Source organism: Talpa europaea, assembly GCF_964194135.1.
Source record: "Talpa europaea genome assembly, chromosome: 1".
Classification (NCBI taxonomy): domain Eukaryota; kingdom Metazoa; phylum Chordata; class Mammalia; order Eulipotyphla; family Talpidae; genus Talpa; species Talpa europaea.
Window position 1 is genome coordinate 15,365,546 of NC_140073.1, and position 26,539 is coordinate 15,392,084.

Consider the following 26,539-nt stretch of genomic DNA (forward strand, 5'->3'; position numbering starts at 1 on the left):
TGTATTTCTCCAACAGGGTTCTACAAATTTAGCTTTGAAAATGCAGCCTTTGTTTAAGTTTTAAATAACAATAATCATGTAAGTGCAACTGACTCAAAATTCCTCACTACTGGGAGGAAAACCTACCTAACAAGTTAAGAATGGATTCAACCTCAATAGGATAATCACCGTGTCAAAGACTACCCGTTCCTGGAATTTAAAAAAATGATTTATGTCGTGTAGTCAAGTTTCACAGCATGCATATATATACATACACACACACACAAGCTTATGTATGTATGTATACTATACATACACATTTCTATTTGAATAGTAAGATCCAATATTCAAAAGTCTATAACAACATATGGAGAAGAGTTAAGTAAGCAGTGCAAAGCAACTTACCTCCTAAAAATGAAATGTCATTTCTGTATTTTAAGAAAGTTGCTAAGTATTTCACTTTCATGACACTAGGTAGGAACGCTGCACCACTGCCTAGCAGCTTTATTAAAAAACAAACAAAAATTGTTAAGATTGACCATCACTCTTCTCCATATATTCGGTAAAAAAAAATAAGACAAATAGGGGAGAGGAAAATTAGTAACCTTTCAAAACTGATGATCTTTACCAGTCATCAGAAATGGACTGAATTTCATTACATTTTAGACTTGAATTGTTCTCAGTAACAAATTATCAAGATGTTTAAAAGTAAAGGATTCACAATATGAAGTCTGAATAATGATACTGCAAAAACAAGTCAAGTTTGCAGACAAAGCATCCAAAAATATCGCTGATATCGCTGTGATTTTTACCTTGGACACAACCATGGTTTGTTACAAAAGTAGATCATACATACAAAGGTATAAAGAACATTAAGTTTTTAGCTGAAGGCAGCAGTCCTTTTAAAGGGTCATCCCCGGCAATCCAATGAGTAGTAGAATTTAAGTATAGTAAGCTCATGACAATGCTGAAGAATGTGATGAGATTCAGTAGAGTCTTCCTCGACTACGATTTCCTCGTGCTCCCCAACCTCGGCCACCTCTACTTCCCCTGAAGGCTCCTCTCTGCTCTACGAAAAATCGAACAAGGGTTTAGGTCTTGCTCAGGACTTTATGATACAACAAAAAATATAAAAGGAATATAACTCGCAGCTCTGAGTATATAGTGTAGGCTCCCTAAAAGCAGGATTGGTATTCTGCTAGTCTGGCTACAAATTCAATCTGTACATAAAACCAGGGCAATATATATACCAAAGCACATACTGCACAATTATAGTAGGCACTCATTTAAGTGTATATTGTCAACAGGGATTTTTCAAGGTGACAATGTTAGGATTACCTTTTTTCCTAGTCCATTTTTTTTGTATCCATCACTACCAAAGCTAATTAATGAAACTATAAAAATTTCTATACTTAATATAGAATTAAAAAAGCCACTGGGCTTCAAAAGTTAGTGCCACCTAATGCAAAATATCTTAAGCTATCAGTGGTCAATTTTGAAAAATTAAGCTAGACTGAAAAATGTTCTTTTCAAATGCAATGAAAAGGCAATTTGTTTCGGTCACAGTATTTCAAGCACCTGCATTTGCATAAGGTAGATATAAATGCCAACAGCTTTCCATTGCTTTATCAGCTTCAGGAGCTGCTGAGTGCTGCTAAAAAGGTGAAATGTATACATACAGTGTTTGAGTTACTGAGTAAATCAAGTGTATCTTTCACAAGTCACTTATGTCATATGGCAGAATGAGTCTGATTCATTGGTCAGTCCTTCTCATAGCTTCAGGGAAATATTCCTCAAGGGACTCTTCCCAGGAAAGACCTGAAGTTATCAGCAAGGCTGCACTTTTCATTATATATAAATGAATTAAAAGTCTCAAAACAGATTCTAATTCCAGAGATTAACTCTCTTCAGTGAACTTCAAACTTTCTCATTCCAGTAATGTTGTCATCAGCAGAAAAAACCATTTTGAACCACAGTGCTGGAGCCATGAAAAATTACTGTCAAGTCAATATTGTAATCCATGTAATCCAATGTTTGCCATTATAGCTAGAAATACAGTTATTTGAGTTTGATTTTTTTTCCCGCTCCAGAAGGAAGGAAAAGCAATTCAACTCTCAGAATACTAATCCCCAGTGTAGTTCATTTTATCTGAGTGACAGAATGGGATTTGATTCAAAGTTAATTCTCATGTCATGATACATTTTCTAAGCTGATTAGTATGCAAACCACTTAAAATGTTTACTACTTGTTTACTACTCTAGTGAACACATTCAGAAAATCAAGTGGTCTGAGAGCAAGATGCTACCAATGATAAGTGCAGTGACCATTCGTGCAATCAAGGAGTACAGTCACCTTGATGTAACTTGTAACTCCTTATCCAACTGTTTGACACTTCATCTATGCAGATGCCTGCACATTTCCCTCTAATGTAGTCATAATAAAAACTTTCAATTGTCAGGTAATTCAATGTCATCAACACTTAACAAGTAATATAGATATCATTAGCTATAAACTAACAATTACTAAAACCTCTCCTTTCAATTTTTAATATGACAAACTGAGTTACCCTCAGCTGCTCAACTATACCTAAAGAACATATGAAACACATTCTATGAAGGTATTCCTTTGATGTGCTTATGCTTCTATATTGACTATTTCTTTTTGATTTGGAAGTGATGGAATAAAATGATGATTTTGCCAAATGTGAGTAACAAAACATTTCTTCCAATTTGAAGCAGCACTGATATACCAGAAAAAAATAAATGTCTTTTTTTCTTCCTGACCCATGGTCATTTCCCCAGGAAGGACACAACAAAGATGAAAAAAAAATCTGAGGTAGACAGACCCACCAATTCTCATGTATAGTTCCAGAATGGGTAAAAGCCAAGAAAACTTCAGATTTTACTGAGACTATCTACAACCTGTTAACATTCAACTCCCAAATGTAAAATACCAGCAGAAATTTCATTCCTACTTTCCAAAGGGAGGAATCCTAGTTTAGTTCACTTTTAATTCACTTTTATGACAAACACCCCAATTATACGATGACTCCTATAGATATTAAAACCAATATGAATACCAGACACAAAAAATTCACAGGCTCTTCTGTTACTTTGATGACTACAGAACAACTGGAGCTGTGACTCCTGGTTTTTTGTCTTTTTTTTTTTTTTTTTTGCATGTTGAGAATTTTTAAAAAATCACTTACAATCCAAGCTCTGCATTTTTTCACATTTCTTTCCCACAAGCATTTTATCATCTGCTTCTCATTATCAAACAGGCAATGAATTTCACATGGCAGGATATTCATGGAAACAGAGTAAGTGACTTACCCAAGCAAAAAGGAAGACAATTCTTTATCGCTGCCATAGCTTTTGACTGTTTTTATTTATGTCAAATGAAGATAGTATCTGAGATGATCGTTTGCGTGTTTATGATAGGCACCACTTTAAAGTGACAGTGGGCAATATTTTGCACAATGAAGTCACAAAATCTTTTCACAAATATTTGAGGTATGTTAAAAAGCTAAGAGGCTCTTTACGTGTAGCCTGCTATTAAGATGCACACTTACAAATTTTACATAACTAAGAGTTCAGTGATCTTGCCCACATTGAAGTTGCCTCGAAGAGTCCAACAGAGTAGAAAGGTTCATTTCAAAATCTAAATTGCCTTTTTATAACTTGTTTGCTTGGGTAGTACAGGAATTAAGTGACTGTAGGAGAAATTTATTTAATGTCACAATTATCTTAGAAACAATTAGCTTCAGAATATACCCTTTGTGAACTAATTACTGCAGAATTAATTCTGACTGGTAATCAAAACCAATCACAAACATGTTTAGTTGCTAGTATCATTACACTTGGACTTAAGCAAGAATCAGTTATATTTTTGTCATTCCTCCTTAAAAGGACCTATGAAGATATAAGCCAATGATTCAAATTCCTGAGAGAAATGATGGCTCTCTTGGCATTAATGGTGAAAGGTGATAGGAAGACTACTTTGGGCAACTGGGAAGACTACAATGTACACATTCCATGCCAAATATTGCTTCACTACCGGACTCTGCTTTTATAACTTGTTTTGAGGTAGCGCAGATGATGAGTACAAGCAGTAGGCTGACAAGGACCAAGAAGGATCATCTGCCAGAAGCTCGATCTATCCGTGAGGGAGAATGAACAGAATGTCTTGCCTTGATGTTGGCACAGGGAAAACCAGGAAATGGCTCATGCCAACTTCCTTACTTTGGAAGTTAGGAAAACCAGGAAATGGCTCATGCCTTCCTTCCTTCCTCTGTCCTATTGGCTTCTCTGAATATAAGAGGCACATTTTTCTTTTTTAAGTTCTTGTGTTGCATGCTCAGTTTAGTGAGGTCACAAAGGTCAGTCAGAAAGCAGGGGGCTAAGCTGTTTACCCAATAGCTCTAGTCCCACAAGGTAACTCAGAAAAATCACCTGAAAGAACTAGCATATTAGCTGTAAAATGCTAGTAATTGCTAAAATCAAGTATAACATAATTTCTCACAATACTTATACCCAAACGGAAACGCTCACCATAATTAAAGTTGCCCAAATTGCTGCTATATTTCCCACTTGGAGGATTATAAATCTGCCTGGCATCCCTTTTTGGTCCTGCTGGAGATTTCTTGGGTGGTGAACCTGAAGTTGTATCTTCATTGGTTCTCTTTTGCCTGTAAAAGTAAGAACAGCAATAACATTGTATTATATCAGAGGTTATCAACACATACACAATTTAGCAAATCAGTTATGAGAGACATGCTAAAGATGATAGTCACATCAGAAAAGAGAAAATAAAGTTCTGATGTCATCAGATTTATAGTGCTATGTTATACTGACTTTGTGAAAAGTATTTACAAGGATTTAAAATTACAAAAAGGGCTTTAAAATGACCTTAAGTATGAAGCTATAGGCAAATTTGTAAAACATCTCAGGAAAGTGTAGTTATGCCCCATGAGTACAACAAACCTTAGAATTTCAGGGTTTATTCTACCAGTTTATTTGATAAATACTGGTATCAGATTTTGTATTTTTAAGTAATGCTTCTAATAGTGATCTTTTAACATCCTTTAAAAAATCATTTAACAATATCATTTTGCAGAATATTTTGAGTATTTGTAGGTAATTCAGATTTTCATGTTTACAAATTGAAAATATTAAAACACCTGTATCTCTGGAATATATTTCTTACCCGATTTCAACCTTCTGTACAGGTTTCCAGGATAATGTTACTGTGCTCTTATAAGAAGGGGGAATGTGGAAGAGATCCTGAGGAGAGAAAATCAGACAAGACTGCTATTGTATAATGGTGGTGGAGGGAGTGATGGTGAGTATAGGAAAGAGAGACATATCTTAAAAATAAATTTTAAGAGGAAGCTTTGATTTATTCTTCTTGTCCTTGAGCTGGTAACAAAATAAAGACCTAAAACAGCTACAAGAGAAAAGTAAACTGGGACAATTTTGTTTACAAATTACATCTCTTACCTCATTAGTGTCATTTCATGCACATTACACTTAACCTACAGGTAAGTGTTTTCAAAGTCTTGGGACAAAGAATCAGTATCAATTTTTATTTTATTTTTAAAGATTTATTTATTTATTTATACAAGAACCGGGGTATAGGCCAGATGCGCAGGAGGGTGAGAGGATTCACCAGAGACAGAGTGGGGAACAGAACAGGCAGACTGACAAAATGCACTGCTGAGGGGAGCAGCAGGCGTGACAGGAGAGGTCTGCTGCGCCATGTGGGACCCTCGCCGGCCGGCGGGGGCCGGTGAGGATAGAACCAGCCCTGTAGAGGCTGCAGAAAGCTTCACAGAGCGCCACTCAACTGCCTGACCACCAGGGGAGGCCCATCACTATCAATTTTAAATAAAGTCAACAAACAAGTATTTTCTTCTGCATGGAAGCAATCACTGAAGTCATTTGCAGAAAATACAACAGTACAATGTGCATTTGATTTCACATTTTTAAGTGCTTCAAAATTACAATACAACTAAAGGCCTGGCTAATTCTGTTTTTCTTCCCCTCAAATATCTATACATTGTCAATAAGGGAAACACCAACAAGATTTAAATACCAAATTATCAATGTGGTAACGCAAATGTTAGCTGAATTTAAATCTTAAAATAATCAAGAATTGAAATAATTCAACCTCACAATATTCTCAAAACTATGGATTCCTAAATATATTTATTGTTAGCATTTTACCTAACATTTCTTACCACCTTCACTCTGATTTTTTATGAAAGTAACTATTTTTTCCAATAGCAAAAATGAATATACTAGTAATAGTCACTTCTTACTATATAAAACTTAGGTCATTGTACCAGATCAATGCAGGGAATTAAGTCAATATAAAGTTTTTGGATCAAATGCTCTTAAGGCTTCCACTTGGAATGATAAAGTAAATGTTATTAACTAAGAAAAGGGACAAGAACAGCTAAGGGGAAGGCCTTACATCTCAGGTGACAATGGGAAATTGGAGTATGGTTTGTTGATTTATTAAACTTAAAGTAAAACTAAATTTTGCAGTTAGATGAATCTGCTTAAAGAACTAACGACTGTGACGAAATGGCAAGGATGAACCAAAGCACACCAGTTTTCTTTCTTCCTTGTGGATTCCCTAAAACAAAGAACTGACCATGTCACACACTTCTATTCCGTTTAAAAATATTTCAGGATTCTGGGTCTCCCTGTTGGCTCAACAGGTTAAGAGGCAGCACTATGGGGCAATCTGCAGTCACTGCAGCAGGAGTTTGATGCCACCCCAGAAAGGTGACCCATATGGCACCACAGACTCCTGTCTCTCCTGCTGCTTCCCTTAGCAGTGTATTTCAGTTGATCCGCCTGTTTTGTTCCTGTCTCTGGTGAATCCTCTCACATCCCACACCTCTGGCCTGTTCTTATATGCATAAATAAATCTTTAAAAAAAAAATATTTCAGGATTCTATACACTGGTTGCTAACCGTATTCATAACTCTCCCTTATACATTTTTCTACTACAGTCATCTTTAAATCATTATGGTTTCCTGAACAGGAAACTTTTTCATCTCCATATACTGGGTCACAGTATTTTATCTGCTATGTTCAAAAAGTTCTAAATACCACAGTATAAATTGTATGGGGAATATAAAAATAAAAATACCACAGTATATTGTCAACGTAGACTTAGGTCATCAGTTCAAATAATCTCACATTTTACTAATATATGAATTCATTCTGAAATTACTGCTTACATTTAATTTTGAAATAAATTGTAGGCTATTAACAAAAATTTTCTTAGGAGATGAGCGTATTCTCACCCCTTCTGTTTTTTAAAATCTCTTTTTACTTTCCACTTGGGAATATAATACTCAGCCCTCAGTGACCCATTGTTGTTCTTTTTGGAAAAGCTTCCCTTTTTCAGATAAATAATAATTGTTCCATGGGATTTTTTTTTTTTACCATATTAGTTTTAAGTCACATCATATCCCAATTTTGTTACTCTCAGGCTTGTGCTCCAGGTGTTTCAAATATTTCTTTTGTTCATCTGGCTATAAAACTGTTAAATTATCGTAATAATTGGTGGTTACTTCATTGGGATTTTTCCTTTGCTCTCTCAGGTTATTTTTTGTTTAGGCTAGTAGATACTTGGAAAGGTAAAGAGAACTGAAGGGTACTTAATGTCTTTATGGTAAGGGGCACCTTAGCCTGTAACACAGAAAGCTCTCAATTTATTACATGAACAAGTTAACAGAAAAGACCACTAAAAAACTTTTCAAGTGCCACATGGGACTAACCTTTCTTACTGTAAGCAAAGGAGGGTTTTATTGGTCATTCAAAATGCCCCACTAGCATTTTAAGACTATTGGAACTTAAATCAGTAGAATTTCTCAGTCTAAATATATCAGCTATGTTTTATATAAAATTACCATACTTCCTTTCATGGTATCTTCTTCAATAACATTTAAATTAAAAAAATGCATGATTTTATAATAGATACACAAATTATAATCAATACAATGTACGATTTTGTAGCAGCTACAGAAATTAGTATAAAAAGCACAAAGTTTTAAAAGGCCAGCCATCTGTAATGTAATGCCATCTTCTCTTAAAGAATACTATCACAAACCTGAGCAAACATGAAAAATTTGTTATATTTTCAAAGAGGTAGCTAGGAGAATTGGGTAAGAAAAAAGAGACTTACCTTGATTAAAACATTGATATTGTTTGTTATTTTCAATGCAACAACTTTAATTTTGTTCTACAAAAGGAAAACAAAATTTTGTTTTTCAATAAATTTGTAATGCACACTCCCTTCCCATATAGAACTAGAGTAATTACACTTCTATTTCAGAACCATTTCTATTTATAGAATTTCTTGTTTCACATTATCACACAGATAATGCTTATTTTATTTCTCTCTAAATTAGGGTAGAGATGACAAAGAAAGAAAACAATATTTATATTCCCTTGACAGGCTAGAACATTGAAGTGTTACCTACAATTTACCTGGATAGTAAGTAAGGGGCAGGTCATATGTACAAAGGAGTTGTATTAAAAGAAACAGTCTACTGAAGGATAAAATCATAAGAAATCAAATGTATTTCTTTATGATCAGGATGAAGATTGCACAAAAAGGGTGAGACCAGAGAAAACCAAATATTCCAACACAAACACACATGTAGTTTGACAAAGAATTGACAGTTAAATCTTCTTTTAATGTAAATTAATTAGTTTTCAAAAAGGTGAAATTAAAAATATCACAACCAAGTTTTGGCACTGTGAAGCTATCGGCAGCCACTGCAACACAAGTTCGATTCCCGGCCAGGGAGCGAACCCACATGATGCAGCAGACCACTCCTGTCTCACTCTGCTGCTCCCCTTAGCAGTGTATTTCAGTCAGTCTGCCTGTTTTGCTCCCTACTCTGTATCTGGTGAGTCCTTTCACCCCCTGCACCTCTCATCTATACCCCAGCTCTTGTATGCATAAATAAATCTTTTAAAAAAAAAAAAAAATCACAACCATCAATTATTTAAACAAAATGTGCTGCTGAGACCCTAGTTAAAGATTGTATGTGTCTAAGATTAGTAATGAACATCATTCCCCCAAATTGGAAATATACAAGATATTTTAACAATGACAAATCTAAGTTAGCAAGTAAGAAAATTTGAAGATGACCTTCTAACATATTTTCAATAGACTTCAAGTAAAATTGAATGTCATATTTCAAAGTATGAATTCAGTATGATCTGTAATAAATGGGGTGATTACTACTAGATGTGACCCATTTTTCTTACCTCTTCTGTTTTTAAGGCCTCGCCTGTTTTGCCTTGGAGAGCCAAGCGAAGTTGTCTGATATAAACCTGCAGGCCTCGTGCAAAGTACTGCAGTCTAAATGAAGAAAATATTTGTTAATTATCAAATCACATCACTTCATTGTTTTCAAATTCTATTTGAATATTAGAGTATACTTAGTAAATAATATTTTTAGTACTCAATACATAATATTCTATTATGCCAAAATGACCTTTACCAATAGAGTAATTTCGAGGATTTAAAGAAAATCACCAATGTTTGATCATGAGAAGGTAGACAGAAAAGTAAACTAAAAGCAGTTTTCCTTTCTTAGAAATGGGAATAAATCCACACTGAATATGGCAAGAGGGAATTTAGCACTGTCATAGATGCTAAATTCCATAAGGAACTTTCCTTATGTTAACCCACATGGCATGTGTCTAAATCAAAGTGAAACACAGAATCAGAGTGCCTGGGTTTTACTCTTCTTTGGGGCTAAGTTAAGGTCAAATGACTTCAGACCCATATTTTAATCTCTGTATGTTTATCTTAACAAGAGACAGTGTTTGACCTGTTGGCACCTCAGGATCCAGTTAAAAGTAAAACAAAATTGCAGATTTGAGAATTTATTATAAACTCATCTAAGTCTCAAAGGGTCCTGAATGATCCCTTTTCAAGTTTGTTCCAGGTATGTGTGAAGAAAGAGGGTATCATCACTCCATCCTGCTGACTCTGAAGAACCCTGCTTAACAAGGTGTTTCTGGCTTTTTATTTTCAGAGTAATTTCTGAAGTTGTCTGCTTCTAACCAAATGTTTCACCAAGCATTAAATCTTTGTTTTACTAAAGAATAAAGTTATAAATGATATAATGGCCAAGCATTTCCAAATTTAAGATGTGAATTTGTTAATGGAATGATTTGATATAAAGTGTCTTCATGAACACATCTTATTGATTTCCCTACTGATGCTCCTCCCATGTCACTACGTAAGCAACAACTGCAGCTACAGAGTTTTGAACAGTCTTGGTGTGCCAGGCATTGTGCTCAAAACGGTACATTTACTGTGTCATTTACTCTCATAACTCTATGAGGCAGGTGCTCTTACAACTAAATTTAACAGTTGAGGAAAATGTGAGGGGTTAGAGATTAAGGAACCTACCCCAAGACCACAGTTAGGGGAGAGTCAGAGTCTATTTTTTAAAAAGCTCATTTTTGACCTCATGGATTGGTTGTACCATAGCTGTTATGTATTTATACTAATTCCTGTTTTATGGATCTTCTATTCTGTTCCACTGGGGCAAGGCAGGGTGAGGAATAAGCTCTGGTAAAAGGAAAACAAAGCCCAGGGATAGCTTCCACCTTTGCCAAAGACTGGGCCACTTCAATCACACTTCACCTGATTTTGAAATCCTTGAGCTTCTCTGCATTCAATTTAGCTGTTAAGAAATCTGGAAGTTTTCGGCCCAACTGGTGAAAGCTATATAATAAACATTCCACATAACTGAACTGTAGCTTGGGTTCTTCGTTACCAGCATTCTCCCCGTTTTCTGCTTCTTCTGGAGGGAGAGGCATGTATTCCTAAGAGACGAAATGTAGAGGTGTTTGTAATCTGCTCTAAGTACTCTAATTATAAACATATACTCAAGTAAATTATAGGGCATGTTTTTAAGACAGGAAGCATTAAAACTACCTAGGTAAACTATCCCTTTTACCTATTCGATCAATGATCTAGCCTACCAACGCTCCATATTAACCTGTTATATGTTCCATTACTAATAACAATGAGAGTGAAAGTAGCCAATATTTGTTAGATATTTATGAAGTGAAGGAAAGAGAAAATGGTGAAAATGTTGCTGAATGGAAGACAAGATCCAATCTAGGTTTGACATCAGAAGTTGATGCTCTGAAACATTATATTATGCTAATTCCAAAAACCCTCTCTGAACAGCCATCTGTACTGTCTTAAGTATTAGCTTTTGTTACAGTCAAAATACTGTAAATGGCATTCACTATCAGTGTTAACACCCCTAGGTATTAAGGATTGGGAGAGCACCAAATGTTGGATGATCCAACTGATGCTATGGGCCTAGTGCTTAAACACTGTGTCTGTTATTTAACTGCTCACATTCAGCAAGAAAATCACCTGGTGCTAATGGTTTTGTCAGATGGCCTATTTTTTCTACAATTACATCTTAAAAGACTATTTCCTGGTTGTTACTGCTACTTGGCCTTGGACCGCAACTTGGATGTCCTAGAGCAAATGTAAAACATAGTTGGATAAAGGAATAGCAGAAATATTATTATTACAAATCCTGTATTATATTTTATGCAAAGCATCAACAGAAGAAAAGCCAAAGATTAAAATAGTTTAAAAAAATAAAAGTAAACAACATTATGGCCTGAGAGGCTGATAACACTTGCTAGATTTATTGTCTTTCATAATCTAGAAATTAATACTACCTATTAGACTTTGGGGAGACATACTGACTATGCCATACAAGAAAAAAGTTCTTACCAATAACTTATCAAACAGTTTCCTTAAATTTGTTTCTAATTTTTCCATGTCACCACAAAATGAGCTCATCTCTGCCAACAGTTTCAATACCTAAAATAAAAAATTCACTGTTATTATAGTATTAATTTTTTCCAATAGTCAAGGCTATAAAATAAGCTCTATTTCACATAACTAGTTTAGACTGCTTATTTTTCAACTATGATTTTACAGAATTGTTTGAACTGGGGAAAAAAATAGAGATGTAGCCCCATCTTTCACTGGTAAGGAAACTGAAGGTTAGAGAGATTATGTGACTTGAGACCCAGATCTCATGAGTGAATATATCTGTGAGAAGAAATAAAGAAAAAAAAATACATGAGACTTTCTGCTACAGATTAATAGTGTACTATGAGGTGATATTGAGGAAGAATGCTTAATAATAAAGAATTATTTACTAATAGTAAATATGATCTCACTGCTATTTAATTTAGTAGATGTATTCTAACTCTAAGTATGGGTGATTGTCACTATTCTTGAATTTCATCTCTGCTTTACTACCATTTTCATAAGCCAAACCGAAGACATGGGGGCAGTAAACCACAAAGTCAGTGTATAGTGAGATTCCTCTATCCTTATGACCTGTGTGGGAAAAGGAATTTACATTTCATATTTCAGTTCTATTTAACAATCATTAAGTGCCTTTCAGAATTAGGCTCTGCACTAGATTCTGGGGATACTAAGAAGAATCATATTAAATATAGGTAGATAAATAAATGTATTGCACATACTGTGGAAAAAATGTGTATGTACATTACAGTTGAAATACAAAGGAGAGAGTAATCAATTCTACTGGAGAAGAGATAAAGAACTTTTTGTGTTAATCCTGTTTAAATCTGATTCTATTAGTTATGGAGAGATAGGAACTGTCATGAATTAAACACCTTATTTAAAATAACAAGATTACAAAAGTAAGATGGACTATGGTGAAAACTATAGGCAATGCTTTCCTACTGCAGCCAACTCACTGAATCCATAAGGCATTCCTAGGTAATCAATCCTGGGTAGATTACTAGCTAGCCATCAACAGACCTCTTTCTTGATTAGAAAGCAGTCTAAGTTAGTGACTTACACTTATGTTAAAATATGGGAATGCCTTTTCAATGCTCAATGCAGACATTATTCTCTTACCTCCAACTGTATATCAAGACCCTCCACTGGGGTAGTCAAGGAACTGAGGTTAGGGAGAACGTGCTCGCAGAAATAAGTCACAAACTTTGTGGAATGCACATTTTTCTGTAAAAGTTCAAAGAACAGTGAGTCATCAAAAAGAAAAAGTGGTATCTCGAATACAATTTGTCATTCAACAAATGCTAACTGAGTGCCACAGCATTAAGTAATGTGGCTACAAATACAGTATGGTGCATAACCCAAAGGCAACCCTGGTAGACAATACATAATACTTCATTGCAAAATAATCTGGAGCATTGGGACATCCTTTTATCTTTGAACTCTTCCTTGAGCCTCATGTCAAAATTTGGGGGAAATTTTAGTGTTGAAACTCATGCTATACATTCCTCAATAAGGATACTTTAAATGGTGTTTTTCAAATTATGCTATACACACCTCAGAAGCTCGTGGTCAGAGTTAGCACAAAGCCAGAGATTAAAGGTTTATTTACTAGAAAATAATCTGTTAGAAATATTTTTTTTAAAATGTAAATTACTAAACCAAGTGTTTTAGAAACTCAAACTACAAAGCAAAGCAAAATTCAAAAAAACTTAAATCTCTAAGCAAGACTTTAAAGAGATTTCTTGACTCTTGGGCTCTCAACAACTAGCTTACTCAGGCCTCCAAAAAGTAAATACTCACTAACTTTTATGCAAAGGTTTGAGAAGACTGCACAAGTATCTATAGCTATGAAATACTATAGGGTCACAAAATAGCTATATAAAACAGAGCTCACAGAGAAAAGTGGTACTGCCTGCCGGGTGCACTGTAGGAGCCTGTCCACACAGTCAGGATCCGAGGGATTGAAGGTTTGTTCCAGGTCAGCCTGTTCAGCCACCAACTCTACTAGTTGCTGTCTTCCACTCACTGTCTGTAAGCTTTTTAACCCAGATAATATTTTCATAAACAGGACAAATTCTTCACCAGTCACATCTTCTAGGACCTGGAAAGACATTTCAGAATAGTATCTTTATTACTTAAATAAGAGAGAAAGATCAATATTGAAACAGTGTAGCAAATTTATTTCAGCTTCTAAAGTCAGTTTACTGATTCTAAAATTCTGATGAAAGGACATCTTCGTTTGTTAATTTAGCTAAGTAGTAAACTATGCATTCTCAATGCCATGCTACTGAAGGCAAAATCTGGTTCCTGGAAAATTTTACTTTTACATGAAAAGCACAGTTAAACACACAGGACATAGACAGATATGTACTATGTCCATGGCATTAAAATTACATGGGAGAGTGACTAAGGGAAAAAAAAATCAAAAAAGATGGCTGGGGGTCACAGTGGAGTAAAAAAAAAAGGCAAATCCCACAGTGAACTGTTAAATTAGCTTCAGTTTTCTTTAAGTAAAAGCAGTTTCAATCATATTAATAAGGAACTGTATACAAAGTAGGAGACCATGCAAGTCTTATTAAGAGTTCCCTATTCATGAATCTAAGTCTTTCTGTTCAGTGATCAAAGGAACAAGTAATCATGACATATTCCACCAGACTACTAGCTGAGACATAGGAAGACATGCTGATATTCCTAGCCAGAGTTTTGCTCCTTTTTCTCTCTCTGAAATCTTATCAGAAAGCAAGTGAGCGGTGCTATTAAGAAAATTTTGATTTTAACTAAAAATATGAAGAAAGTAAATTTTTTCTCAAACTTTGGGACTTCATGAGTGCAAATTTAATTGTGACATACCTTGACTGTTTTAGCATCCATAACGGAATTAGATGCTTGGTGCATAGACCAATAAGCATGGCCTTTTGAGCTTACAGTGTGTCATGGGTTAGGATCAAAAATATAGGTCATTTCAATGTGATCTTCATTTTCATTATGAAACAGTCTAGAATACTACTGGAAAATACGTATAATTAGGGAGTGCTGGGAATTAGGAAAACTTTTCTAAAGAAGGTAACTTGTAGAGAATTTTGAAGAATGCATAAATCCCTAAGGCTAATGTCACAAAGTTTAAACGTGGTATACCCTTAAATGAACATTATGATTCATCATTACAAGTGACCAAAGTACAAAATACTATGTAAGAAAAGCTTTAGGTTCTATGGTAGTTCTTATTGGTTATAATCATATTGTACAGAAGCACTGAGGAATACTGTCAATTTCAACTGTCTTTTGCTTTAAAGAATTTCTAAACGATGACCAAAGCTCACCTTTTTGGATTCAGTTAGTATAAGTTCTTCTACTTCCTTTGTTAAGACTTCATCTGGTAAAGTCTTAAGCTTTGTAGAAAGGAATTTGATTGCTCGTTCTCTCACAATGTCCTCTCCTTGAAGTATTTGACTGAACAAACCACCTAAAGTACCTGCAAAAGAAAAGAGAGTTGTGTGTAGCAAGTCAATTCCATACTATACTAAAGTTTTTTAATTTAACTCAATTTATAGCGTTCCTTTCCAAGTGAATTACTAAACATCCTTGATAGTCATTAGTTTAAAAAATTCAAAAGTCTCAATTGTAAGACTGAGCATATCCTTTGTCTATGGATTCAAAATCAGCTGTGTATCAGCAGAAATCAAAAGAATAATCAGTAACTACTATGAACAGTTATATGGAAACAAGTTTAACAATCTAGAGGAGATGGACAAATTCCTACAACTCTACAATCACCCAAAGCTAGATAAAGAAGAAATAGAACACCTAAACAGACCAATTACAATTAGCGAAATTGAAATGGTAATCAAAAACCTCCCCAAAAACAAAAGCCCAGGACCTGATGGATTTACAAATGAATTCTACCAAACATTCAGAGACGAATTAGTGCCTATCCTTCACAAACTCTTCCAAAAAATTGAGAAGGAAGGGACAATACCAAACACGTTCTATGAAGCCAACATTACACTAATACCAAAACCGAACAAGGACAACACAAAAAAGGAAAACTACAGGCCAATCTCCCTAATGTACACTGATGCAAAAATCCTCAATAAAATTTTAGCCATCAGAATCCAACAATGTATCCATAAGATAATCCACCACGACCAAGTAGGATTCATTCCAGGGGCACAAGGATGGTTTAACATCCGAAAATCAATCAACGTTATCCAACACATCAACAAAAAGAAATATAAAAACCATATGATAATATCAATAGATGCTGAGAAAGCTTTCGACAAAGTGCAACACCCATTCATCATAAAAGCCCTTGAAATTCTTGGGATACAAGGAACATACCTCAACATCATAAAGGCCATCTATGACAAGCCAACAGCCAGTATCATTCTCAATGGTGAAAAGCTGAAAGCAATTCCATTAAGATCTGGAACAAGACAAGGATGTCCACTCTCACCACTGCTTTTCAATATAATACTGGAAGTCCTAGCCAGGGCAATAAGACAAGAGAAAGACATCCAAGGAATCCAAATAGGAAAAGAAGAAGTCAAACTATCACTATTTGCAGACGATATGATATTATACATAGAGAACCCCAAAAACTCCACAGAAAAGCTAATTCAACTCATCAATCAGTTCAGTAAAGTGGCAGGATACAAAATCAACACGCAAAAGTCAGTAGCCTTCCTATACACAAACAATAAATCTGAAGAAGAAGAAATCAAAAAAACCATCCCTTTCGTTATTGAAACAAAAAAAATCAAATATTTGGGAATAAATCTAACAAAAGAGGTAAAGGACCTATACAAAGAAAACTATAAAACACTGTTAAAAGAAATAGAAGAAGACACAAAGAAATGGAAAAACATCCCCTGCTCATGGATTGGGAGAATAAACATTATTAAAATGGCCATCCTTCCAAAAGCAATATACAGATTCAATGCTATTCCAATCAAAATTTCAATGTCATTCTTCAAAGAAATAGAACAATTATTGATGAAATTCATATGGAATCACAAAAAACCCCGAATAGCCAAAGCTCTCCTGAAAAAAAGAGAAGGGAATAGAGGCATCACACTCCCAGACTTCAAACTATACTACAAAGCCATAATCATCAAAACTGCATGGTATTGGACCAAGAACAGACATACAGACCAATGGAATCAAATAGAAAATCCAGAAATAAACCCACAGATTTATGGTCAACTAATCTTTGACAAAGGAGCAAAGACTATGCATTGGAGCAAAGAAAGTTTGTTCAATAAATGGTGCTGGGAAAACTGGGTCGCTACATGCAAAAGAATGAAGCTTGACCACTACCTCACACCATACACAAAAATCAACTCAAAATGGATTAAAGAACTAGACATAAGACCTGAAACCATAAAATATATAGAAGGAAATATAGGCGAAACACTACGTGATTTGCACATCAAAGACATCTTTACAAACACATCACCCAAAGCAGTGATAGTGAAGGCAAAGATCAACAGCTGGGACTACATCAAATTAAAGAGCTTCTGCACAGCAAAAGAGACAATAACAAAAACAAAGAGAAACCCCACCAACTGGGAGAACATTTTTGCACCCAACACTAATGATAAAGGACTGATCACAAAAATCTGCAAAGAGCTGATGAGACTCAACAACAACAAAGAAAATAATCCCGTCAAAAAATGGGCAGAAGAGCTAAAAAGAAACTTCTCTGAAGAGGAAATGCAAATGGCCAACAGGCATATGAAAAAATGTTCAACATCACTTGCCATCAGGGAAATGCAAATCAAAACTACCATGAGATACCATCTTACACCAGTGAGAATGGCACATATTAAAAAAACTAGCAACAACAAATGCTGGCGAGGGTGTGGAGAAAAAGGAACTCTTCTGCACTGTTGGTGGGAGTGCAAACTGGTCCAACCACTGTGGAAAGCTGTGTGGAGATTTCTGGACCTACTAAACATAGAGCTTCCATATGATCCAGCAATTCCACTCCTAGGTATTTACCCAAAGGACACAGAAACATCAATTCCAAAGAACACCTACACCCCTATGTTTATAGCAGCACTGTTTACAATAGCTAAGCTTTGCCCAAATGCCCAAAAATAGATGACTGGATCAAGAAGATGTGGTACATATACACCATGGAATATTACTCAGCATTCAAAAAAGATAAACACATGCAATTTGCAGCAACATGGATGGCACTGGAAGGGATCATGCTCAGTGAAATAAGCCAAAAAGAAAAAGAAAAATACCGGATGGTCTCACTCATAGCAGGAATCTAGAAAACTTAAATAAGGGACCAGGAAAATGAATAACTATAAGAAAGTGAAAATCAAAATCAACAAAAAACTATGAACCAGAGACACTTTTAGGGGGGCAGGGGCGGGAGGGGAGGGATTGGGGTCAGAATGGGGGGGCTGCAATTGTATGGGGAATATAACAATAAAATTTATTATAAAAAAAAATAAAATCAGCTGTGTATAACTTTTCTATCATTTAATAGTAATGTATAAACACAGGTATTTTGGGAGGGTTTTTTTTTTTTTTTTTTAAATGTGGCAAAGGGAGTCTTTCCAGATTTCTAATGGAAGACTGTGGTCCATTTTTGCAATATTTCTGCTGTATTTTTGAATCACAAACATTTGGAGCTGAATGGTTTTTAGAACACTTAGAATTTTATGAAATTGACCCTTGGACGAATCCCCGACTTTATTCTTAATGAATAACACCAAGCTTCTCAACTGTTTAAAAGATACCAAACACAGTTCAGAAGAAGGGGACTTACCTTTTGCATCCATCTTAAATATACTTAACAGGGCATTGTTGACTAAATTAAATTCTGCAGAGTCATCTAGATTAAAAAAAAAAAAAAAGTGGTACAAAGCATAAAACAGATGAAAAAATCATCTATTTCTTCTTCAAACTTAAGATTCAATATTGTTTCTCAGAGATTACACTGAGGGGAGCTATAACTAAGCATTTCTCTCAAGTACTAAGAAAATATATCTTCCTAATTATTCAGGGTTGAGAACCCGAACTAGCATACCTGGAATGTTTTTATGTTAAGATGGCACACTTAAAAAACTATACAAAACAGGGTCGGGGGGCTTATGATGCATCAAAATTCCCAAAAGAATCCAGTCACTGTAGTTTTATAAATAGCGTTAAAAATAAAATCACCCCAAGAACTAGTCACAAGTCATTAAACTTCAAACTACTGAATGAGAAGAATTTTAATTTCTACCAGAGGTAGCACCTTCAGGAAAGAAAAAAAGCTGGAACAGTAACTAACTCTGAAACATTAGATAAAAGGATAATATAAAATTCCATACCTGTTTGCAAAAGCTGAGTTAGTATATCAGCCACCCGGGGAAGATTTTCTCCAGTGGCAAATTGAGGCAGCTCTTTAATTGCTTGCCGTCGAATCTGGATATGATTTCAAAGAAAAGAATTAACCAAAACATTATCATCAATAAAAACAACAAACCTAATCTTCAAAGAAAACTAGAACTACAAAAAAAATCATAATTATGGGAGTATGAGTCAGAAAAATATAAAACATAAGATTTCTAGCAGTTTTAGGAATAATTTGCTCCAATTTAAGAACAAGCTTCACAAAATAAACAAAACATGGTGGTAAGAATTGTTAAGCACAATTATCTGATGGGAATGGACAGTCTTGACATTATAAACAATGGTTCATAAACTGATCATATACAACTGCTGGGATCTTTACTACCTTCTCTCACAGAACAGAAGTTAAGGATGGTTACAGTTGCAATTTCCTATTAATAACTATATACTCTGGAATGTTCAGTATGACTACTCTATACATTATGTGTGAATATAATTTATGTACTTCATTTTGAATATGTGGTATTGCCTTATTAAGTTTAACAAAATGTACTATAGTCATAGCTAGCAAATTCTTCATGGAATGTTGGCAATTCATAATTTTATTTGAAAAGATAGAGCTGATGTTGAAAATTCTACTAGTTCATTCTGTTCCAAGGAAAAATGATTTCTTCCTACTTTAGTAATCACATGCAAATATTACATAGACCAATTATTTTTCTGCTCTGCAAAATATATAGGGGTGATGAAACTATTAAATATTATTCATATTTTAAATATCTGAGCAAGTATAAATGATTGAAAACAAACATTTAGTCTAATTTCATGCATACCATATAAGAATCTTTGAAAAAGATGTCAGAGACAACCTATTTTTAACAGTGGATAACATGATCGGTATTTCAATTACATGAGTTGCACACTGGAAATGGTAAGAGAAACATCTGAAAGCTTGTTGAAAGCATCAGTCATAAACTTACGGACACGTCTTCATCCTCACAGAGGTCTAACTGTGCATTGATTGCAGAATCAGCCAATTCTGGAAAATGCTTGAAGAATTTTGGAATAAACTGAGCTGCTAATCTTTTTTCCTTTGTACCACCTTTCACGCCATCCAATATCACTTGATAGGCATCCTTATGCTAAAAATAAATAAATAAACAAATAAATAAATAAATAAATAAAACAGAAAAAAACACAATATTGAAGGATGGGAACTAAACAAACTTGTATGGTCTGTTTAACATTAGTAAAATTTTACATAGGCTAAGAACTAGGGCTTAGTTTTGGAGTTTTATTGCTCCAGTTGGACACTGACCTTTCCACAGCCTGGGCTCCTTCTCCACACCTTAGTCATTTGTGAATTATGGCAGAGAGAAGAATGGCTCAATTTTAGGTGGAAAAGCAAATAAGTTTGTTGAATCACCATCGTTTCTTTATTCTAGTGATTACTGACCCTAACTTGTGACTCTATCATGCTTAACAAACTAACGAATAATACAGAATTCTCAAAGAATTGTGTAACATCTATTTAAATATATTTACCTGCTTCTAATAAACACCTTGAAGGCAGGGAAAATACATTCTTGTAATCAGGCAATTAATTTAAGCTTTATTATGCCTCACATTTTAGGATATGAAAATAATTCACTGTGTAAGGCCAGCCAATTTTTAATGAAGACAGAATCTAATGTCACATATTTAACTTTTATTATAGATCAGTACACTTAAAACTCATTTGTTTCCTTTTTAATAAAAATTCAGAACTGCTTTCCCTCACACTCATAATGTGAAAGGGTCAACAAGTTCCCAATGCCCCTTTACACATGTGCCTCAAAACCAATCCTTTTATTAAATGTCAGTGACTGAGCTGGTGAACAACAGTAATAAGTATCAAGGCTGTGTGGACATATGGATAACATTTTTAACTACTGGAACACTTTAACCACTGTAACAAAGATACCAAACTTAAGTACTGAGTAGTGTTTATTCTGCATGAGGGACTGCTCTAAGTACTTTAGATTTGAGCTTATTTCATGCCACAAAGAGGGGAATGACTAATAATACCCAATGAACTGTAGAATTACTAAAAATTCAATTTCACAGTAGTTTTTTTCCATGTTAAGTGAAAAAAGTAAAGCAGGATATAAAATTATAAAAGCATAGTGGGACCTCAATTAAGGACTTTTTTTTTTTTTTTAATAATCAGAAACTGTTCCCTGTATTACAAAACTTGATCACACTGGGGATCACCTTGGGGAGCTTCCAGAGCTCCAGGACAGACCTGGGCTGGCTGGTTCGCCCCTGTGCTCAGGCAGCCTTGGTTGGCGGTCTCCCACCCCAGGGAGGTCACCACAGCCTACAAGGAAGGACACCACATGGGCATAGTGCACTACAGCCCAGACCTCCCAAGCTCAAGTGAACCTCCTGCCTCTGCCTCCCAAATTACTGGGATTACAGGCACAGGCCACCACGCCCAGCCTAGGGTCACAAACAGATCTTTTAAAGGTACAGACTTTAAGTTACTCCACACAATTACCAGATTACTTCAAGTTAGACTGAAACAAATTCCATCACTGATTAGTAATACCCCTTAATACCCCCTTTTAATATCATAAACACAATACCAACTCCCATGTAACAAAAGTTTCTGGGAATAAGGTGAGCTCCTTATGAAATAGACATAAAAATCAACCTTTGGACCTAATACTTCAAAAGGATATATTTTTTAGTGCAAAGATTTGAAAAATCATGGCTGACTTTTCTACCGCTTTACATTCCTGTGGTTTGCCTCATAGCTTCTAGACAGACTTCATACTTTTTTGTTTTTTAACTTTTGCAGGGTATCATAATGTAGTTTCCTTTAACTCAAACTTAAAAATTTTACTTATAAATTCTTTTGAAGAAACTCCTTACATTGTCTGCAATTAAACAAAGAATCTCTACTTGCAATAAGTCATCCTTCTGCCAAGAAAAAAAAATCTGGAGTAGAATCAAAAGGAATCATTTGCAATACTTATTGAAAGCCTACCAGGGACTGAATCTACCGTGTGTGTATGCCTCACAGTAATTCCGTGAGGTAGGTGTTATTATCCCAATCCCTGTTTTTCAAATGAGAAAATCAAGGCTAAGTCAGAGAGGTGAAATAATTTGTCTACAGCTACACACAGATCCAGGACCTGAACATTGTTTCAGGGGCTGTAAAATCAAGATCTGTGCCTAATGCAAGTTTTCTTTTTTTTTTTTTTATTAAAGATTTATTTATTTATGCATACAAGAACTGGGGTACAGGCCAGAGATGAGGGGAGTGAGAGGATTCACCGGAGACAGAGTGGGGAACAGAACAGGCAGACTGACTGAAATACACTGCTGAGGGGAGCAGCGGGTAGACAGGAGAGGTCTGCTGCGCCATGTGGTTACGTCCCTGGCCAGCTGGGGATAGAACTCATGCTGCAGTGGCTTCGGATAGCTTCACAATGCTGTGCTTAACCCTTTGTGCCACGAGGGAGGCCTATAAGTTTTTTTTAAAGATTTATTTATTTATGCATGCAAGAACTGGGGTGTAAGCCAGAGATGCGGGGGCTGGGGGAAGTGAGAGGATTCACCAGAGAGTGGGGAGCAGAACAGGCAGATCTACTGGAATATGCTGCTGAGGGGAACAGTGGGTGAGGCAGGAGAGGTCTGCTGCGTCATGTGGGTCAGCTCCCCCGCCTGGGATCAAACTCTTGCTGCAGTGGCTGGCGATAGCTTGATGGAGCTGTCTTTAAACCCTGCTCCACCAGGGAAGCCCCTAATACTACAAGTTTTGTTAATTGTAATCTTTTAATTACTGTCTGAGATAATAATAAACAAATTAGTAAGTATCATAGTAAGCATAGCCCACCTTCAGTTCCCCCAGAATTCACTGCTCCAGGTGAGCAAACCCCTATACTTCATTACAAAGGGATCTTTATGTCTTATGCATAGTTGCTTGATAGCTCTGTTACAGTGCCATGAAAGTAGCCCTAATCCATCAAGCACAGGGAATTGCACCAAAATTCTAGCAGTCAGTTGTCTCTAGTAAGCAACAACTTCCACCCTATTTTATTTATCACTGGTCTTCCTCACTAAAGGTACATTTGGGGAGAGCACCTGTTTTTCCATCTTGCACCTCCAGTGCCCAGGACAGTAACTTTGAAGTGTGATAGGCACTCAAAAAATGTACTGAATCAATGAAATCATGTGCATGAAGTCTGCATGAAACCCCTCCCCTGGTTTTCACCAACTTCTGTCTCCTAAGTCACTCTTTCTAAATTAATAGCAGATTTTTACCTTGAAAGACATTTTTGATCTCTTGGGGGAGAACTATCAACCTAATCTGCTACTTATAATTAAAGATGACGGACGTAAGGGGAAAAATGCAAGCTACTCTCAATTATTCATGGTATATAAAGTCCAGTTTGGCTTTTGTTTGCTCTAACATACACTAAAGAAATGATTGTCAACTTTTTAGTACTCCAGAAAAAAAAGAAGGGTGACAGTATGCACAACACTACATACATGATTTCAGCATTTCCCTAGAAGATCCCTGACATTCCTCTCTGGGAGAGCATCATTTACAAACTGACTGAGAAGCACTAGCCCAATACGCCCTCATTGTGCAATAAAATCATTTTTAGGTAGAACAATTTGTTCCAGTCTTCCCAAACTCAGTCACTGAAAAATGACAATGAAGGAAGGCATTTTCATTACTAGTTCCTTCTAGGAACACCAACAAAACCTAACTTTAACCGGCCAAAGTTTATTCCACCTTGTTTTCAGGCGTAGAAAATGTCTCCTTCACATTCAACCTAAGACAAACCCTGTGTACATTTACAACAGATCTTCAACACATTCAATGATGTCAACATTCCCTACCCAAAAGGGAAAACGTAGGGAAGGAAAATCATCTGATACTTGAAACAGGCCTAGTTTCAGTTCTAGATAAAACTAAAATAAGGCTCCCACAACGCACACTTTTTTGTTCCGCTCAGAAAGGTTCTACCTGAACAACACACTGCAAGACGGGCCGGGAAGGGCTCTGCCACACCTTTGTGTTGCTGCCTTACAGGACAGCCTCCCTCCTACTCCAAGGGATGAGTAAAGAGAACCACATGCAGTTTGCAGCACTTGTAAAAGATAACGGGACTTCTAAAACAGTGAACAAGACGACCTCGGGAGGCCCTGGCTCTTGTTCCCAGGAAACATTCACACAGTCACCCAACAACACCTCCAGGTCAACGTCCTCGAGGACCTGAAAACTCCCCAAGCAGCCATGGTCTGCATGCACAACTCAACCACAACCAAACTGCGACTCTGGAGCAAACCCTGCCGAGTCCGGCTCTCGCCAGGCAACACTATTCACCGTTGTTCTCTCCCACTTCCCCTCAATACCCGGTCCTGCTCCATTTTCAATGGAAGCCAGCAGCCCTGCCTCACCTCCCTAGTTATCACTGACCTTCCTCCTCAACGGGACCTTCCGAGAAAGTACCGCCCCCCCTCCCGGCCCTGCAGCTCCAGCGCCCGCCACAGCGCGACAGGCGCTCAAAAATGTACCAAATCAACGAAACCAGGGGCCCCCCAAAGTCTGCACCAAAGCGCCCGATCGATCCCTCTCCTGGCTTTCCCCAGCGTCCGTCTCCTGAGACACTCTTCCCAAGTTAATTAAAAAAAATAAATGCCTTGAAAGACCATCCCTGGCCTGTTGAGGAGCACCCCCCCCTGCACCCCTTTACCACAGCCCTGGCCGGCGTGAGCGCCCCCGAAAGGGGAGCGCGCGGGGAAAGCAAGCCAGTCTGCAGGGGCTGAGCCGGAGACGCCGCGGGGAGAAAGGCTGACGAAAGGGCGGCAGAGGAGCCCGGCTCCAGGGCCGCGCTCTCCCCGGGGACGCGGCGGCGGCCCCCGCGGCCCGCGGGCGGGAGCGGCAGCCGCAGCCTCTCCCCGCCGGGCAGCGCTGCCCCGAGGCCGCGGAGCGCCGGGCCCTGCAGGCCGCTGGGGCGCTGACCTGGCCCACTTGCTCCGTGGCGTCGGCCAGGATGCCGTAGTTGCGGTAAAGTTCCTCCACGGTCGGCATGGCGAGCCCCAAGCCCAAGGCCCGCTCCAGCTGTCCCCGCCGCCGCCCGCGCCACCGCCGCCGCTGAAGTTCTCCAAGCCCGCGACCCGCACTATTACGCTTCCAGCTGCCGCCAGTGTCGCCGCCAGTCACCGCGCACAGGACGGCTCCGCCCCCAGCGTCTACGTAAGCGCGGGCGCGTCGGGAGCGGCCTTCGCTGACCGCCAATGGGCCCTTTAGGGTTTAGCGCCCCCTGGCGGTTGGAGGTGCAACAAGCGCGCCTATTTAATTTAATGGCAAGGGCCATTAAATGAGCACTTTTTTTTTTTAAAGATTTGTTTATTTACGCATGCAAGAACTGGGGTACAGGCTAGAGGTGTGTGTGGGGGGTGAGAGGATTCACCAGAGACAGAGTGGGGAGCAGAACAGGCAGACTGACTGAAATACACTGCTGAGGGGAGCAGTGGGTGAGACAGGAGAGGTCTGCTGCGCCGTGTGGGTCAGCTTCCTGGCGGGGGATTGAACTCGTGCTGCAGAGGCTGCCTGAGGTCGTTCTTAGGATCCCGGAATATGGTCCCTGCAGTTGGGGACTCACAGGACTGGTGCTGGGTAACAAGTGGCAGCATCATGGTGGTGACCATGTGGGGACCTACTTTCCTTCCCAGATTTTTCTGGAGCAAGAGGGTAGACGTGATTTGCTTGTAGCAAACAGGGCCACATAAACAAGCGATTACGGATCCATTCTGACTCCTGCTCTACGGAGTCAGGGCAGAGTGACAAAGCACCCCCGCCACCCCGCCCCCTCCATCATCAATGGTAGCAGTAACTGTTGGTGATTGAGAGCAGCATATTAGCACCTGTGAACATTATTCATAATTTCATTTAGATGAAGTTTAAAAGAGAGTACCCCTCATGCAAAAAACAGGCAACTGCACAACCCAGCAAGCTTTACATTTCCCGAGATTTCCCTTTCGGGTGGAAGTGGGGTGATGGCACTGCAGAGATTTCTTGTGGGGAGAGCATAGGAAGTTCCTATAGCTCCTTCCAGGAGTACATTAAGTCAGCTGGCTCTTCGATTTTGTTTACAAATGAAAGCTGCTTGTTGTTCAAGTAGCTGATTGTGGATATCGATGAGTCCTTTGGGAGTCCCAGCCTCCCCCAGGCCTCTACCAGGTCAGAGAACTCGTGTTGTGTGGCTCATTCCAGACCTTTCCTGCGCACAGTGTCTTTTCTCACAAGGCCCTCTCTGGGCATCTTCCTAGGGGGGCTCAGAACCCGCCT

The 26,539-nt window shown here is 37.5% G+C and overlaps 1 protein-coding gene across 4 annotated transcripts; it reads right to left on the reverse strand.

The window, feature by feature from the left end:
* Window positions 1-965: 965 nt before the first annotated feature.
* On the reverse strand, window positions 966-25,279 carry API5 (apoptosis inhibitor 5; the record flags this gene model as incomplete). 4 transcript variants are annotated; one of them, XM_084237064.1, is made up of 14 exons in its annotated part: window positions 966-1,048; window positions 4,530-4,666; window positions 5,185-5,261; window positions 8,182-8,238; window positions 9,276-9,369; window positions 10,669-10,850; window positions 11,788-11,877; window positions 12,955-13,059; window positions 13,730-13,936; window positions 15,156-15,307; window positions 18,620-18,685; window positions 19,167-19,260; window positions 20,169-20,330; window positions 25,211-25,279. In XM_084237064.1, 14 exons carry the CDS (start codon window positions 25,277-25,279, stop codon window positions 966-968), a joined length of 1,575 nt encoding a protein of 524 aa, XP_084093190.1. The 4 variants fall into 4 exon arrangements, with proteins under 4 accessions (XP_084093190.1, XP_084093191.1, XP_084093192.1 ...); XM_084237065.1 differs by having other exon boundaries at window positions 1,021-1,043; XM_084237066.1 differs by lacking the exon at window positions 20,169-20,330 and having other exon boundaries at window positions 1,021-1,043.
* Window positions 25,280-26,539: the final 1,260 nt, after the last annotated feature.